Source organism: Panthera pardus, unplaced genomic scaffold (assembly GCF_024362965.1).
Source record: "Panthera pardus isolate Hobbes unplaced genomic scaffold, ASM2436296v1 HiC_scaffold_6, whole genome shotgun sequence".
In the NCBI taxonomy this organism is placed as follows: domain Eukaryota; kingdom Metazoa; phylum Chordata; class Mammalia; order Carnivora; family Felidae; genus Panthera; species Panthera pardus.
Window position 1 is genome coordinate 106,690,283 of NW_026526991.1, and position 18,972 is coordinate 106,709,254.

Here is an 18,972-nt window from a genome sequence, read left to right on the forward strand (position 1 = left end):
ATCATATTTAGTATTAATGGATCTATATATATGTGTGTGCATTTGAATTATACATATGAATCATATCATATATAAACATATAAGAATCATATATATGTGAATTATCAATGAGAGATTTTGGCTTGCCCCTTTGTAAAATAAATGGCTGTAACCAACTTGTTCTTCATTTAATTTTATTCCTCCTGTATTTACCATAACTCTCCACCAAAAATTATAGAAAAGTATGTAATTACTTTGATAAAAGTATGTAAATACTTTCCTATAAACATAATTACTTTGAAAATAATGGTTATATATAAAATAATGGTATTTAATTTAGAATCTACCTTTTCTCATCATTCATTATATTTTCACTTGGGTTCATTTCATTTTTTTCAGTCTTCTGGTGAGGTAAAGAAGAGATGGTATGAAGTCATCTAGATTAATAAGGTCCATTTTACAGGGAAGGAGACATAATCCAGACAGTTTATTTATCAGGTCATGTGCTATTTAAAAGGTGAATAATTCCCGGGGCACCTGGGTGGCCCAGTCAGTTAAGCATCTGACTTTGGCTCAGGTCATGATCTCACAGTCTGTGAGTTTGAACCCCGCATCGGGCTCTGTTCTGACAGCTCAGAGCCCTGGAGCCTGCTTCAGATTCTGTGTTTCTCTCTCACTCTGCCTCTCCCCTGCTCATGTTCTGCCTATCTCTCACTCAAAAATAAATACACGTTAAAAAAAAAAATTTTTTTTTAGAAGGTGAATAATTGCCACAAAGAATTGAAAGAACAAGAGTTTGAATATTAGAATCTGAATTTTAGGCCTATAACTCAGACCCGTTCATATTTTTTCTTAACATAAAACTAATGCATTTTTGCAGTATTAAAAATGTTTTTTTTTTTTTTTTTCATGAAACAAGTGTTGTTGAGGATGTGGAGAAAATGGAACTATTGGTGGGAATGCAAATTGGGGCAGGCATTGTGAAAAACAGTATGGAGGTTCCTCAAAAAATTAAATTAAAACTACCCTGTGATCTAGTAATCACTCTACTGGGTATTTACCCAGAATACAAAAACACTAATTTGAAAGGATATATACTCCCCTATGTTAATTGCAGCATTGGAAGCAGCCAAAGAATCCATCAATTGATTAACGAATAAAGAAGAGTATGTGTATACATATATACATACATATGTGTGTGTGTGCACACGCGCGCGCGCACACACACAGGAATATTATTCAGCCATAAAAAGAATGAAATCTTGCCATTTGCAACAATTCAGTGGATCTAGAGAGTATAATGCTAAGTGGAATAAGTCAGTCAGAAAACAAATATCCTATGATTTCACTCATATGTGAAATTTAAGAAACAAAGGAAGAAAAAAAAGAGGAGAGACAAACTGACTCTTAACTATAGAGAACAAACTGATGGTTACTGGATGGGAGGTGAGTGAGGGATGGGTGAAAATGTGATGAGTATTAAGAGCACACTTACCATGATGAGCACTGAATAATGTTTAGAATTACTGAATCACCATATTGTACACCTAAAACTAATACGACACCCTATGTTAACTATACTGGAATTCAAATTTTAAAAAAACAATAAAATTTCAAAAATATAATATTAAAAAAAAATCACCATAGTATAGAGTAGGCATCCCCATCCCCTTCCTGAAGATGGGGTAGGTACAGGATGAGCTGTACAGACTAGGTTTTATTTGTCACATAAGTATATATACCTAGAGGTAAAAATAGCATTTATAGATTTCAGAATGTATTTTTCTCATCAAAACTGTGTTGGCTCACCAGTCACATGCAAATGCCCAGTTTCATTCTGTCATCGTTTCTTATATGTCCTCTCCACAGTTTATGCCTTTGTAAGACCGCACAGAGGCCAGAAGTGGGAAAAGTGCATTGCCTGCTCCCCTTCCACAGTGCTGAATTATAGCAGCTTTTATAAGTACTTTCCTCCTTATCACAACAGTGTATCAGTTACTCCTAAATGATTTCTTTTGAAATGAGGGATTAATTTCTTTAAAAAAAAAAAGAAAAGGCCTCAGTCAGATTTCATAAAATTTCAAATACTTGTAACGGGTAAGAGAGAAAGGAGTTTTTCCCCTCCCATTTTGCCAGCAGCTACTTCTTTGACTTTTCTGCTACTGAAGGAAAATATGAAAGAGAGTCTCAGATGGACAGAAGGGAAAAAGAGCCCAGGGCTCTCAGTCCTCTTAATATTCATTGTCCTTTGGTATGGGGGGTGGGGGGGAGGGGGGGAAGCACAGGTCCTACCAGTAGTGATGAAGAGTTCTTCCTGACAAAGCAGAACCTGCTGTTCTGTGCTGGGGCAGGGAGGCAAGCAGTTTTCCAGCATTTTTCAAACCACATTCTGCTAAACACACCTATAAGATGTCAGAGTATTGTGGAAAACAATCAGTTAATTTTATCTGTTTAAGTACAGATGAAATAAAAATATTTCTGGATGGCCAGATAAATTTGGGGACTGGCAGCCCAGAGACTTCTGAATTAATTGTTCTGGAATGAGGCTCTGACCTCAGCCTTTTAAATACTTGTTATTATTGATATATAATATACACACAGAAAAATGTGTATTCTGTAGTTCTACAGTTAAGTGAATACTTACAGAACACACCTGTATAATGAGCACCCACACTAGAAAGTACACTAGGGGGCACCTGGATGGCTTAGTTGGTTAAGCGTCCAACTTCACCTCAGGTTCTGATCTCACGGTTCCTGAGTTCAAGCCTTGATTGCGTTCTCTGCTGACAGTGCAGAGCCTGCTTCTGATCCTCTGTATCCTTCTCTCTCTGCCCCTTCCCTGCTCACACTCTTCTGTCTCAAAAATAAATAAACATTTTTAAAAAATGCTACAATGGGTTTTACTTTTTCCATTGAGAGGAATTGCCCAAAGTGATGGTCATTTTGTCCCACGAGTGGTATCCACTAGCAATTAGAGTGAATGCACGCTCTCTGAAGTTTTACTTTCATCTCATCCTGAAGGGAAGTTTGACAAATGAAGTCTTGGCTTTTCTGGTTCTGAGATTTACCTGATATGTGGAGGTAAGACAGCTACTTAATCTCTTCATGTATAACTTGCCTCATCTCAGAATGAGAACAGTACTAAAGTTATTGTGAGGCTTAAATGAAATAATTTATGAGAAGCCTTAAAACAGTCTCAAGCTACTAATAAATATCAATTTATTGTATCAATGTATGTAGAAACATTTTCATGAGTTTCTACACGTGCTGAGTAGAAAGCAGACATTGGTTCAAGCAGCTTTCCATCTCTTATCTATTATGGTTTGCATGTTTTGAAACTGGGGTCAGCAGACTTTTTCTGTAAAGGCCCAGAGAATAGATATTTTGGGCTTTGTGTATATCACATGATCTGTTGGAACCACTCCACCCTGTAGTGCAGAAGCGGTGCCTAAATGACTGATTGGGGCTGTGACATTTTTAGAACTTTATGCACATTGAAATTTGAATTTTATAACATTTTCACATGCCATGAAATAGTACTGTTTTGATTTTTTTTTCCCCCAAAGCATTTACAAAAGGATGGTTTTTTACATTCTTAGCTTACAGGTTGTTTAAAAAAAACAGCAGCAAAAAAGACAGGCAGGCCAGATTGGGCCCACAACCCATAGTTTGCCAGCTCCTGTTTTTAGAAAACTAAAAATGATTACTATTCTAGTTTCTACTAACTCATTCTAACCTTTAAACTAGCATACGGAACCCACATTTGTTTTTCATTGCGTTCTGCAAACTGAGATTCTTGCCTTTACAGGATAGAATAATGCTTGTTTGTTTATCCTTACTGTCCTAGCCAATGCTGCAAATGCTTTTCAGGAACTTTATTGAATCCTTATGATGCCTAATATAAATTCCTTTCTCATCTATTAAGGATGATGAGTTTGAGGCACAGAGAGGTTAAATAACTTGTCCAAGGTTACACAGCTGGTAATTGATATAGGATAGATTTGTCCCTTAGTGTGATCCCAGACCTCCAGCTCTAACCCACAGCCCCATTCTATAAAGGAATTAAAAGAAAAACATTACAGGTTTTCATCTAAAACAGGATTTTTAACTATTTTGAACTATGTACTTCTTTGGCATTCTAATGAAGTCTATATCTAAGAATATGATTTGAAATCATAAAATAAATAGAATTACAATAGGATCCAAATATACTGAAATATGGATAGTAAAATTTAATGAAACAAATTTTTGATACAGTAATGTATTTTTTTGTTAACTCATTAACATAATCTAGCAGCAGGCTTTATTTCTCAAGATTACTATCTTCCAAGTATTCATGATTACAAATGTTTATTTTGGGATATTTACAGTATCTGTAATGTGATACAAAAATACCTGATTTCTTTTGACAAAAAATACTCATGCTACTATTTTTTGCCTACATTTATAATTGAGCAGAATGTAAAATTTCTGTTATAGGCTAGTAAAATAAAAATATTTTCTTAGCTTCATGGACCATGTGAATTGTCTCTGGGGACCTCTGCTTTAAGAGGTTTTTCAAATCTCGTATCATCTGGTATAATTTGGTTTTTTTTTAATTTTTTTTTTTTTAATGTTTTTTTTTTTATTTTTGAGACAGAGAGAGACAGAGCATGAACAGGGGAGGGTCAGAGAGAGGGAGACACAGAATCTGAAACAGGCTCCAGGCTCTGAGCTGTCAGCACAGAGCCCGACGCGGGGCTCGAACTCACGGACCGCGAGATCGTGACCTGAGCCGAAGTCGGCAGCTTAACCGACTGAGCCACCCAGGCGCCCCTTAATTTTTTTTTTTAATCTTTATTTTTGAGAGAGAGAGAGAGAGACAGAGTGCGAGTGGAGGAGGAACAGAGAGAGGGAGACACAGAATCCGAAGCAGACTGCACAGAGCCCGATGTGGGGCTCGAACTCACAAACCGTGAGGTCATGACCTGAGCCGAAGTCGGACACTTAACCGACTGAGACACTCAGGCGCCCCATAATTTTTTTTAATCCATGAGGAAACTAAAGTAAGCAGCAAAACTGTACCCAAGTCATGACTGTCACTTTCACATGTGTTCCATTGTACGCTATTGTAATATTTGCTCTCATATATGTCTCAATATTTTCTGCATCATACAGCAGGATTCGTTTGCAAATCTTTGGTTTGGCTTTGTGTTAGTTATAACTGTGTTTAGTAATTTGTTGTATCTGAGAGACATTTAGAATAAAGTCTCAGTTCAAAACTTTTTTAAGGAATTTGTTCACTTTGTTGCCAAGGAAGAGTGGTACAGTAAGTAGTAGTCCCTCATCTGCAGAGGGTACGTTCCAGGACCCCCAGTGGATGCCTGAAACTGGCTAGTATTGAATCCTGAATATTCTATATTTTTTCCGATACATACTTATGATAAACTTTAATTTCTAAATTAGGCACAGTAAAAACTGAAATTTAGATAAATACTTAAAAATTAAAAATTAGGCACAGTTTATTGACAACAATAAAAATAAAATAGAACAATTCTAACAATCTACTATGATAAAAGTTAAATAAATATGCACACACACACTCTCAAAGTGTCTCACTGTACTGTACTTACAGTGTATTATACTTCTGTACTAACCATGATGATGTGAGGTGATAAAATGCCTAAACTATGAGATGAAATGAGGTGAATGATGTAGGCATTTTGATGTAGCATTAAGACTACTGTTGATAAGTCAGAAGGAGTTTCATCAGCTTGGACCTCAGGTTACTGAAACTGGAATGTGAAACCACAAAGACAGGACTGCTGCATCTGAATGGGTAGTGGATGTGGCAGTTTGACTCTGAGTAGGTCCTCAGAAATTCTGTGTCTTTGTGTGATTCCTTCTTCCCTTTGAGTGTGGGGTAGCATCTGCTCCTAACCGATAAAATGTGGCAACACTGATGGGATGTCACTTTCCTGATTATTTCATACCATATAGGACTCCATCTTGCTATCAGGTGCTCTAGAGACTCTCTTTATTGCTTTGATGAAGTAAGCAACCATGTTGGGAAAGCTCACATGACTAAGAACTGCAGTGGCCTCTAGGAGCCAAGGGCAGCCAAAGCACAGCTCTATACATAACCATGGATAAATCAGGCCAGAAAATAATGTTGAGCAAATAAATCACAGAAGCATATGTACCAGTGATTACGTTTTTATAAATGTCAAACAAGAAAAACTAAATGAGGATAAATATATGTAGGAAACTTATAAAGAAAATCAAGGGAATGATTAACACAATTCAGGAAAGTGATTCTACCTGGTTGGAAGGGAGAATACTGTAGCTAGGGATAAGCATAAATGGTTAATAACATCTAAAGTAGTGATTCTTAAACCTTAGGGAACATCAGAATCAATTAGAGGGCTTGTTAAAAGATAGATTGCTGGCCCCACCGCTATCTAATTCAGTAGGTTGGAATCTGGCCGAGAATTTGCATTCTTTACCTAATTCAGTAGGTTGGAATCTGGCTGAGAATTTGCATTCTTTACAAGTTCCAGATGATGCTAACGTGCTGGTCCGGGACCATCCTTGCAGTGCCACAGATCTAAGGAACTGCTAATTTTCTTTTTCTCAAGCTTGATGGTGGACACATGGGTTCTTATTTATTTTGTTTTGTTTTTGCACTTTCTCTACCGATTTATCCCCTTCAGTATATAAACTTAAAAGCAGGGTAACATACTTTGAGTTGGTAACATACTTGTTATGGCTTTTGAAACACTAGGTGCTTTTCCTCCTGTTAGTCTCCCTGGAATTGCAATTCTAGCCAGTTGATTTTATGAGCCTGTATCAATAAAAACTGTAGGTATTTAAAGTGATTCATCAACTACTTGCTCTAAGCGGCAGTTCTTTTTCTTCATTGGGAAGTAGCCTACCCTAATTGAGCAAGGGATTGGAAATCAGGAACTTCTGGTTTGCTCCTAGCTGTCAAAGTGAAGATAAGATTGCTTCAGTGTCTTGAGCAATGTCTTTAAGCTTTATAAAAATATTCCCCATCAAATGCTCATTGTGATGATATTTGACACCAAAAGATTTTTTCCTTTTATCATCTTTAGTAGAGTGCTTTTTATTTATTTTTTTTATTTATTTTTTTAACGTTTATTTATTTTTGAGACAGAGAGAGACACAGCATGAACGGGGGAGGGGCAGAGAGAGAGGGAGACACAGAATCGGAAGCAAGCTCCAGGCTCTGGGCCATCAGCCCAGAGCCCGACGCGGGGCTCGAACTCGCGGACCTCGAGATCGTGACCTGGCTGAAGTCGGACGCTTAACCGACTGAGCCACCCAGGCGCCCCTAGTAGAGTGCTTTTTAGATAATCTAGACTAATTTGTGTTTCAGTGTGGTCTTTGTTTCGCTTTCTTGTGGTTTCCACTCAAAGTGGAAACTCATAACAATTACACATTTTGCTTCTCGGGTTTAATTCTGTACCTAATTTTATGTAATAGATTCTCTTTTTTAATTTGAAAATAGTCGTTTATTAACTGACCAGATTACAAAAATAATCACGGTAGATACCTTAGTTCATTCTTCTAATAATCTATTGATCTGATCTTCCCTGTTGCCAGCATCTCCACCTTCTACAAAATGGGTGGTCTTCTTTTTCATTCCCCCTCGTGGAGAAGATAACTTGAAGGGCCAAAAAAGTTGTTTGCTTCTTTGAAATGTTTTCCAACGGTATAGATCTCATGAATCAGATCCTCCATGCAGATGATGCCATATTTACCAAGAGATCGAGTGATCGATGTGTTATCTGTCAGGACAATTTGCTTCTTGTTGATTTTGCCATAACCACACTTGTAGATCAGTTCATTCACTGACTTCAGGTTTGGGTACCCCCATGCTATATATATGGTTCCACAATCCTTAGCATGTTAACTGAAGCCTTGTTGAGTTTAACAAAGGTGCCATTGAAGATCTGGTGAAGGCGAAGAAGCTGCAACACCTTTTGAACCTTTGGGCTCACACCATTGATACCTCTGATCCTAATGACAAATGCCAATTTGGGTTCCGTAGGTACGTAGAAGTTGCCAGTTTTTCTTGCCATTCTAGCCATTCGAATCTCAGTTCTGTATATCTGCCTGTATTCCTTGTGGTTAATGCTTAGCTTTTTTATAAATAACCTTCCTCCTTGCCATTTGAAGCATCTTTTGGGCAAACTTCTTTCTCAGATGCTTGATCTTCAACTCTGCGAAATTCCTTCGCTTTTTCTTAAGAGTTTCTGGCACAGTAGGAACCTTCTTTTTCTTCTCTTCTGCACCCTCCATGGTTCCAGCCAGAAAAAGGAAGTTCTGTAATAGATTCTCTAAAGACTCTTAAACATTTAATATTTAGAGGTCTTATCTGCCCTCTGTAGAAATATTATTTATCTTTTTGGAAATTACAATACTTCTGTGAAATGAGTCATTTTAGCTCCTCTTTATTAATATATAATTTAGATACAATAAAATTCACACAGTTTAAGTGTACAGGTTTTTTGTGGACAAATGAATACACCATGTTTTCACCATCTTACTCAAGATGACAGGGCATTTCCATCTCTGCAGAAGGTGCACTTTGCCACTAAATCTACGCTGTCCGCCTCCCCCACGTTGCACCCCAGGCAACCAGTGATCTGATTTTTTATCACTATAGATTAAGTTTTACCTTATTCTAGAATATTATATGAGTGAGACTATACAGTATATACTCGTGTCTAATTTCTCAGTCAGCATAATGTCTGTGTGATATTTGTTGACACTGCTGTTTCTATCAGTAATTTTCTCCTTTTTGAAGAGGGGGAGTCTAAATTGTATTCCATTGTGAAAGGAAATATCACAATTTGTTTATCTGTTCACTAGTTGATGGACTTGTATGTTCCTTCTGGTCTATGATGAGTAAAGCAACTATAAACATTTGCATACAAATGTTTTTGTGGTCATATGTTTTCATTCTTCTTGGGAATTGCTGAATCATGTTTAAAGAATGTGGTTAAGAAACTGCCAATTTCCTAAGTAGTTGAAACATGAATATTCCTACCAATAACAAATAAACAGTCCAGCTGCTCCATATCTTTACCAACATTTGCCATTTTTAATTTTACCCAGTTTTTAAGTTTACTGATTCTAGAGGGTATAACATGATAACTCATTGTGGTTTTAATTTGCACTTCCCTGATGACTAGATATATAATAGGTTGTGAATATTTTTTCCTGGTATGTAGCTTGCCTTTCCATTTGTTTTGCAGAGTATTTTGTTGAAATCCAATTTATCAGTTTTTTCTAAGTATGTTTCATATTTTTTTTTTCCTGTCAAAGAAATCAGGACCTATCTCAACATCAGGATTTTCTTCTAGTTTTAGTTTTAGCTTTTTGCAGTTGGAATATGATGAACTTTGAGTTCGTATTTGTATTGGGTGTGAAGTAGAAGGTTAATGTTATATATCTATATCTGTCTATATAAATTTTATTTATTTATTTTGAGAAAGAGCAAGAGAGGATGAACAGGGGAGGTGAAGAGAGAAGGAGAGAGTCCCAAGCAGGCTCCGTGCTGAGAGCGTGGAACCCAATGCAGGGCTTGAACTCATGAACCATGAGATCATGACCTGAGCTAAAACCGGGAGTCAGATGTTTAACTGACTGAGCCACCCAAGTGCCCCCTTAATGTTTATTTTTGAGAGAGAGAGGAGAGAACGAGCCAGGGAAGGGCAGAGAAAGAGAGAGACAGAGAATACGAAGCAGGCTCTACGCTATCCGTGCAGACCCTGATGCCGGGCTCAGATTTACAAACCATGAGATCCCTGGGATTGTGACCTGAGCCAAAGTCAGATGCTTAACTGACTGAGCCACCTAGACACCCTTTCATTTTTTCCCACTTACGAATATATATATATATTCAGTCCATTTCTGGACTTTGCCTCATTCCATAAATCAATATATCTTATATTTGCACATATACCAGATTGTCTTGAATATCCAGAGCGTAAGTTCTCCAATTTTATTGGGAGGGGATTTTTTTTTTCACTGTTTCGACTGTTCCAAGTTTGTTGCATTCCCATATAAATTTTTAAGTAGCTTGTTAATTTCTCAAAAAAATAAATAAATAAAAAGGCAGCAACCTGCTAGAGGCAGTAGACATTTTGAGGAGCATTGAATTTCCCTGTCCTTGAAAGCTGTATTTGTTTCTCCATTTGTTTTTCTTCTTTAGTTTCAGAAATATTTTGTAGTGTTCAGTGTGAAAATATTGGACATCTTTTTGTTTGCTTTTAAGTATTTTACATTTTTGATGATACTGTAAATGGAATTACTTAAACTTTTATTTTTTCTTAAGACAGAGAAACAGAGCATGAGTGGGGAGGGGCAGAGAGAGAGGGAGACACAGAATCTGAAGTAGGCTCCAGGCTCTGAGCTGTCAGCACAGAGCCTGACGTGGGGCTCGAACTCATGAACTGTGAGATCATGACCTGAGCTGAAGTCGGACACTTAACCAACTGAACCATCCAGGAGCCCCTTAAATTTTTATTTTTTAGTTATTTGTTTCCAGTATATACAAAAAACAATAGATTTCTATATATTGACCATGTTTTTATAGTCTTCCTGAATTGACTTTTTAGTTTTACTGGTTTTGTTGTAGATTCCTGATGATTTTTATCTAGTCTGCAATTAAAAACAGTTTTGCTTCCTCCATGCCATTCTGTGTGTCCCTTGTACTTCCTCTCTTGTCTTATTCTACTGGCTAAGACGACTCAATATATATTCTTTTAATTCTAGGGGAAAAGTATTCTGTCTTTCACCATTAAGTATAAAGTGTTGGCCCCCTTTGTATATTGCTGAATTTGATTTGCTGATAATCTGTTGAGGATTTTACCTGTATGTTCATGAGGAATATTGTTCTAATTTTATTTTCTATCTTTGTCCGATTTTGGTACAAGGATTAAAAAGTATTCTCTTCTCTTTTCTGAAAGAGTTGGTATAATTTCTTTATACTTCCTTGAGTATTTGGAAGAATTGACCACCTTTGGGTTTGTAGTTTTCTTTGTGCAAGCATTTGATTATTATTGATTCCCTTTCTTTAATAGATTAAGGCTGTCCACATGTTCTATTTCTTAAGTCATTTTTGGTAGGTCGTTTTGGCATTTTTCAAGGAATTTGTCTATTTTCTCTAAGTTTTTTTTTTTTAATATTTATTTTTGAAAGAGAGAGTGTGAGCAGGGGAGGGGCTGAGAGGTGGGGGTACAGAGGATCCATCCAAAGTGGGCTCTACTCTGACAGCAGCGAGCCCACGTGGGGCTTGAACTCACAAAATGTAAGTTCATGTCCTGAGCTGAAGTCAGACGCTCAACCAACTGAGCCACCCAAGCACCCCTTTAAGTTTTAAAATTTATTTCCATATTGCTGTTAATAATACTCTCTTCTCCTTTTAATTTGTGTGATTTACAGTAATAACTTCACTTTTTGTCCTTGATATATAATTTGTTGTTCCTCTCCCTCTTTAGTCTTTCTGCTGGTTTATCAACTTTTCAAATATTTATTAAGGAACCAACTTTTTACTTTACCTGCTGTTTGCTTTTTCTATTTTAATGATTTCATCTGTTTTTGTTGATTTTTTATTTGTATTATTTTCTTCTGTTTACTTTGTCTTTAACTTGTTCTTTTTCTTCTTCAGTCACAGTACTGTTTTTAAAATTTTTTGCCCTTTCAGTACAGGTATTTAGAGCTATAAATTTCCTTCTAACCAGTAGTTTGCTGCATTCCACAAATTTTGGTGTACTGTAGTCACTATCATTAAAAATGTGTTCTACTTTATTTTGTTATTTCTTCTATGATCCGTGAATAATTGCAAGTGTGTTATTTAATTTCTGGATATCTTAGTTTTGTTGATTTCTAATTTCTATGTGTTCAGATAATATATTCTATGCGATTTCAATCTTTTAAGATTATTGAGACTTCTTTTATGTCCCAGCATATGGTATATCATAGTGAACATTTCATATGCACTTGAGAAGAAAATACTGTGGTTTTTGTGTATAGTATTCTGTAAATGTCAATTAGATCGTGTTGTATTTTTGAGATCTGTGTCCTTAGTGATTCTTTTGTCTTCTCAGTATATCAATTAATGAGGAAAATGTTAAAAATACCTGGCTATATTTGTGGATTTGTCTGTTTCTCCCTTTAGTTCAGTCAGTTTTTATATCATGAATTTTGACATTCTATTGTTAGATACATACATAAAGCTTTGTTATGTATTCCTGGTGCATTAGCTTTTTGTTTTCTCCAAACTATTCTGCCTGATACATGATTTTCTATCCTTCTACTGTTTGTATTTTTGTATTTAAATTGTGTTTTATAGATGATATCCTACAGTTGGTCTTGGTTTTTTTCATTCCGTCTGACAATTTCTGCCTTTTAGTTGGGATGTTTACTCCATTTACATTTAATGCAATTGTTGTTAAGGTTGGTTTTCCACTTATTCCTCTGGTTTTTTCAAGTGTACAATTCTGTGTACAATTCACAGAATTGTGTAATATCATTCCCAAAAGACACTTCATACCTGTTGGCAGCCACAACACATTTCCTCCAATCTGTATTCCCAGGCAACCACAAAACTGCTTCTTATCTCTGTGTTTTTTCCTGTTTTAGGTATTTGTTATAAGGGTTAGCATAATTATATTTGCCTTTTTGTGTTTGGCTTCTTTCACTTAGCACAATGTTTTCAAGGTTCCTCTGTGTTGTAGCATGAATCAAGTACTTCATTCCTTTTTATGGCTGAAACATATTCTGTTGTATTGATACACATTTTGTCTATCCTTCAGTTCATGGACATTTGCACTGCTTCAGCTTTTTGGCTATTGTAAATTATGCTGCTATGTATGCACATGTGTGTACATGTTTTTGTATGGATGTATGTTTTCATTTCTATTGAGTGTGTATACCTAAGAGTGGAATGGTCTGAGTCATATGGTAATTCTTTATTTAACTTAAAAAAAATTTTTTTAATGTGTTTTCATTTTTGTGAGAGAGAGACAGAGCATGAGTGGGGGAGGAGCAGAAAGAGAGGGAGACACAGAACTCAAAGCGGGCTCCAGGCTCTGAGCTGTCAGCACAGAGCCTGACAAAGGGACTCGAACTGTGAGGATCATGACCTGAGACAAAATTGGTCGTTCACTCAACTGACTGAGCCACCCAGGTGCCCCTGTGTTTAACTTTTAGAGCACCATGCCAAACTTTCCCAAAGTGGCTGCACCATTTTACAATTCCACCAACAGTATGTGAGGGTTCCAGTTTCTCCACATCCTAGTCAGCACTTGTTATTATCCATCTTTTAATTTTCACTCTGCTAGTCTCATTGTGGGTTTGATTTGCATTTTCAAATGATTGATGATGTTGAGTATCTTTTCTTGTTCTTTCTGATATTTTGTTCCTCTGTTGGCCCTTCAGTGCTTTCTTTTTGGGTTATTTTTGTTAGTATGTTACTTTATTTCCTCTGTTGGGGGTGTGTGTGCGTGTGTGTCTGTGCCAGTATCTGTGTGTTTTAGTGGGTCTAAAGTTAGCAGTATGCATCCTTAAATTATAAGAAGCTATTCAGGGGTACCCGGGTGGCTCAGTCAGTTAAGTGGGTTCAAACCCTGGTTGGAGCTCCATGCTATAAATGTGAAGCCTGCTTGGGAGTCTCTCTTTCTGACCCTTCCTCTCTCTTTCTCAATAGATAGATAGATAGATCAATTTAAAAAAAGAAGATATTCAGAATTCTTATTGTGCCTTTTCACATATTACCTGATGCTTCAGTTTTCTCAATGCCAATAATATTTAAGGTCCCATCCAGCTTCCATTCAAAAAAGGTATTTTATCTTTTTAAAGATTATTACACATTGATTTCCAGTTGACTTTCAGTACTTTTTTGTTACCCAACATAAATAATCATAAAGGCATGTAAAATTTATATTATATGTATGCTTCTCTGCTAAAAGATATATTTCATATTTTAATTTAAATTCTTTAATTTAAAATTTAAATTCTTTAATTTAATTAAATTCTTTAAAATTACCATGATTTTTTAACTTATCCTGGCTGTCATGTTGATTTTAGGATGTTTGGGTACAGCAGCCACTATATGGCCCTAGAAAAGATATGTTATTTAAATTGTTTTGTTCTGTGTCTTTGTATGATCTTTAATAAACAGTTTATTAAAAAAAAAAAAAAAGAATAAACAGTTTCTCAGATGTTCTTAGCCTTTTACTTGTTGCTTCACTTGGAACCAAAATCTTTCTCCTAATCCAGTGCTTGGTGTTAAATGTGGCTTAACTATTCACACATGTATTTCATTTGCTTCAGAAATACTTGTAGCCAATGAAAAGAATGTAATTTTTTCATTTAGGTCTCCATTATGCTACCCATGATGACATGTCTTAATTGTTCCTCTGCAAGTAGACTGTGGGATACCCTTTCGTGTCTCGGAGAACTAACACATGCCTCAAAGAACTCAAGAGTCTTCTTTTCATCTGTGATCATTTAATATAGATTGCAGATATTAAAATGTGTTGCCCTGCATCATCGAGAGGCCAGCTCCAAGCAGCCAAGATTTGTGCTAACATACTTTACTCTGGTCATGCCATCCTTGCAAAATTGGTCTCACCCGCAGAAGCATATACTGTCTGAAGCTAATTGGTGGGGTTCTCAAAAATGGCTAACTTTGCGAGTTTGGAATAAAGAAAAGAGAGGTGTTTAAGAGCATTTGGAACTTTTTCAGACCAGAGAAAAGTGAAACTGGTTGTGTTCAGAACTTTTGGTTAATTTGATTTTTCTGTTAACCATATTCTATTGAGACATTTCATTATAATTCAGAATTTCATTTTAATTCATTATATTTCAGAAAGATGAGAGGTGTTTAAGTCATTAAGAGAGAATTGCATTGAGCTACATAGATGAAAAAGTCAGGAATGTTCCAGCAATTTTCAGCAGCATGGTGCCCATATAGTCTTCTTCCTTTAAGAAACAAAATCTGATCATCCACACAAAATTGTGGGCGTGCTCTTTTTCAGGGGGAGAGAGTATATGGTCTTAATCAAATTCTTAAAGCGTTTTATGTCCTATAGATTAAGAACCACTAAATAGAAAGTGTTAGCCTGATTTTTGGCTTCCTGCAGGCTTTTTGTTTTAAATGCCTTTGAAACATTTTTCCCCCTTTTGAATTTCTGATGTTTTAAGAAAGGGATATAGATTTATATGAGGAGGTTTATCTAGCTTGAATTCTAAGCCCTCAAGTATCTCTTGGTAAGGTATGGAGATGTCTTAAGAAAACTTTAGCAAAAGCAATGTAATTGAAACTGAGTAGGATAATAGGGCTATTGGAAAGGAATCTCAAACATGCACTTCTTTGAGACAAGTAGAGGCTTTCAGACAGATTGTAGGCACAAAGAACAACACTGTTTATACACATTCAGTGTTTGCAGGACTGGTATGCTGGTGCTTCCTTTGCCTCACATTGGAATTAGAAGTTTCCCTAGCCTGGTCCAGCCTGACTCCTGCCACATCCTCCAGCGAAGCTGCCATTCTGGTGAAATAATCTCAGTATTAAAGATTCCATATTTTATTTTACTGCAAGAAAAACATGCCTTGTTGCTTGGAGTACTATGTGTACATTAGAAATTATAGAGGGGCGCCTGGGTGGCTCAGTCAGTGAAGCATTCAACTTCGGCTCAGGTCACAATCTCATGGCTCCTGGGTTCAAGCCCCACGTCAGGCTCTGTACTATTTCAGAACCAGAGCCTGGAGCCTGCTTCGTATTCTGTACCTCTCTCCCTCTCTGCCTTTCCCTTGCTTGCACTCTGTCTCTCTCACGTGCTCTCAAAAATAAACAACAAAAATTTTTTTTATTCTAGAAAGCATGTAGTAAAGGGCTATTGTACCAAAGAGAGATTGTAATCTTCATACACTTTGCTACCAAAAAACAATTTTAAAAATACACCCCATTTTATTTTCTAATTCACCATTGCCACAGTATCTGCTTTTTACCGCCAGTTTGAGCTATTCTTTGTCTAGCTCCTCCCTCCTGAAGGGGCAGTACCAGCTTCACAGGCAGTAGAGAGAGGAAGTAGTCCATAACCGCTAAGGTTCAAGCCCAGGTATTCATATGCCAGTGCTTATGCTTTGAATGTGAATGCTGCAGTCAAATCAAATTTGTGAGAGCCTTGATATGTGGAAGTATTTTGCTGCATAATAAGCTAACTCTGTTCACATTTTCCCCAGTTGATGTATCAATAGTAAGGAGGTAGTGTCTTCTCTCTTTGAAAAAGCAAAATGTTTAATTTCTTATTTGCACAAGGCCCTTTGATTTTTTTTCCCATGAATATTTCCTCTGACTTTTTCTACAAACATAATTACCACAGATTGTCAGTCAACATGGTACATGCCTCTTTTTAAAATTACATTGACATATAACTTCTTTAGAGCTCCTTGCTTAGTGAGAAAAAAAATTTAATCAAGCAATAGGTGAAATTGTGCCCAGATTTGTTAATAGTTGAGAGATAGAATAACCATCCAACAACTAAACAGCTCTTTATTTTATATTAAATACAAGGCACATTTAGGTACTAATCAAAATGCAGTTTATAGAATTGCCAAACTCTAATCAAGAAAAATTTAAGTTGCTATCAAACTGTCTTAAATGTTTCCTATAGAAAAATTAATCTTCAAAATTTAGAATATAGTATTTTGTGATAAGCTTTAAAGTTTATGTAACAATACAAAATTGTAGTTGCATATAGGAGTAGCTGCTTGTATTCTAGAGAAGTTTTTTCCATCTTTATTTCTTAACCTGAAATATGAATTAATTAGGTTAGGCAAACACTGAATTTCTTTTTTTGTTTGCCATCTCAGTTACAGATCTAATTTTGACTGCTACCATTCAAACTGTATAGTCTCTTTTTAATTGCATGAGTGAAGGTAAGACTTGCCTGTTTCACAATCTATACCATTGATTATTAGAACTTTTATCTTTTCACCAGAACATGCTATTTGTGGTTTGAAGTACAACAACTTATTCTGTGAGAAACCCTCTTACCATATTTATCTTCTTTGGAATTTGACAGTATATGGTCCAAGTAGATGGTATAATAACATGAAACTTCAGTAAGGGGCTTTGAGACCCCTTTTTACTTCCTGCTTTCTTTTTAACATTTGTCAACTATCAAACCATCAGTTCTCTCCCCCTTTCCTACCCATCCTCTGTAATTTATACTAATGTATTTTTGTGTTTGGGGCCATATGGTTAGGCCTCAGACATTCCACAGCTACCTAGAGGACATCATCAACTACCGCTGGGAGCTTGAAGAAGGGAAGCCCAACCCTCTGAGAGAAGCCAGTTTCCAAGACCTACCCCTTCGTACTCGTGTGGAAATCCTACACCGCCTCTGTGATTATCGGCTAGATGCAGATGATGTCTTCGATCTTCTCAAGGTGCTCAACTGGCAAACCCTTTTCCTAGAGCAAAAAAAGCAGGCAATCAGGATATAAAATCTGATGATGTTAAGAAAAGCTAGTTTGGCTTATGTTCCTAGTCTTGGGACTCTTAATGCTAACAATGTATGCAATGACCACTGTAGCCAAGGCAATCCAAGCCATACATTTAGATGACTGTATGTTATTTTGGTTTAATTTCTAGTTTGGTTTTGTCTTTAGGTGGCTGAGTTCCAGCTGACAAAGGAACAGTCAGGCACCTATTTATTCACCCTGTCATCAGCCAAAATTGCAACTAAATTAGCTACTGAATTTTGTTTCCCAAGTTTTAAAATTTGATTTTATTTAATAGAAATATTTATTGAAAGCTACAAAGACTATAACCCACATATTCAAGTGAGTGAGGTTCATCCCTACTATATACATACATTCATACATGTTACAAAAAATGCATTGGAGAAGGAAGATATAATATCTCTTCCCTTCTCCTTATTCTACTGTTACCTGTTTTGGAAGTCTATCTCAGAGGGAGAGTGTGAGCTATTGCTTTTCACTCATAGGAGGTCAGTTTCTAATCCTGTTCAGTCAGAAATGATTAAATGTGTTGATGACTTCTCATTTCAGCTCTGCTCATGGACTCAGTATAAAATCATTGTGCAATTTAAGTACAGTCTTAGCTGAGGACTCAAGATTTTCAATAGCAGTGGGGAGGCCAAAATAGGTCAGAGCCTGGGGTAAATTGGGAGCTGTATTACTGGATCTCAGCTAGAATAAGAGGTTACTGTAGGTTACGGTGGAGCTGCAATAGAGCTCACGTGGGACAAAGCTTTCACAACATTGGATTCTACTCTGTTATAATTGTCTTTCCTTTTATGGACACACACATAAATAACAGTAAGGCCAAACCAAATATATGTTCATCAGAATTCCTTTTTTGTTGTTTTGTTTTGTTGGTAAAATGGGGGCAGTGATGGGGGTGGGAAACATTTGAAATATTTCCATATCCTGCTCTTCAAAGAAGGTGCCATCTTCCCATTCTATCTGTGTTTCAGATGTCCTGGTTGAACATTACATAAGATGCTTAGGCATTTTAAAATATGAGGTCTATCTGACTATAAATTTGAAACTTCATTTTAGTTTTCCCGTTTTGTTTTGTTTCCTACTTCCCCAAACCTCTTTTCCCTGTTCTTCAACCAAGGGTCTGGATGCAGATAGTCTCCGTGTGGAACCATTGGGTGAAGACAATTCTGGGGCACTCTATTGGTATTTCTATGGAACACGAATGTATAAGGAGGACCCAGTGCAAGGAAAATCCAATGGAGAACTCTCTTTGAGCAGGTATAATCTGTGAGGTCAGGGCTGGGATAGCTACTATACAGAAATGTCATAAAAATTGAATACATCGGAATTCTGCAGCACAAATTTTTTTCTTCTGAAGGAGTCAGATATAACAGCATGTGTATAAAGAGTTGGCAAAGAGTTATTTCATGCAGAAATAAAAACGAATTCATAATGTAGCCTCTG

The 18,972-nt window shown here is 36.5% G+C and overlaps 1 protein-coding gene and 1 pseudogene across 4 annotated transcripts in view; one reads left to right on the top strand and one right to left on the bottom strand.

Moving 5' to 3' along the window:
• LOC109276270 (chromatin remodeling regulator CECR2) overlaps positions 1–18,972 on the top strand; it is a 176,086-nt gene that overhangs the window by 103,999 nt on the left and 53,115 nt on the right. For all 4 annotated transcript variants that reach the window (XM_019465044.2, XM_019465043.2, XM_019465046.2 and 1 more), the window contains exons 3-4: positions 17,265–17,448; positions 18,647–18,786. In XM_019465044.2, coding sequence (XP_019320589.2) covers positions 17,265–17,448; positions 18,647–18,786 — 324 coding nt within the window. The remainder of the gene's footprint in view (positions 1–17,264; positions 17,449–18,646; positions 18,787–18,972) is intronic.
• LOC109276271 (60S ribosomal protein L7-like) lies at positions 7,472–8,286 on the bottom strand (annotated as a pseudogene).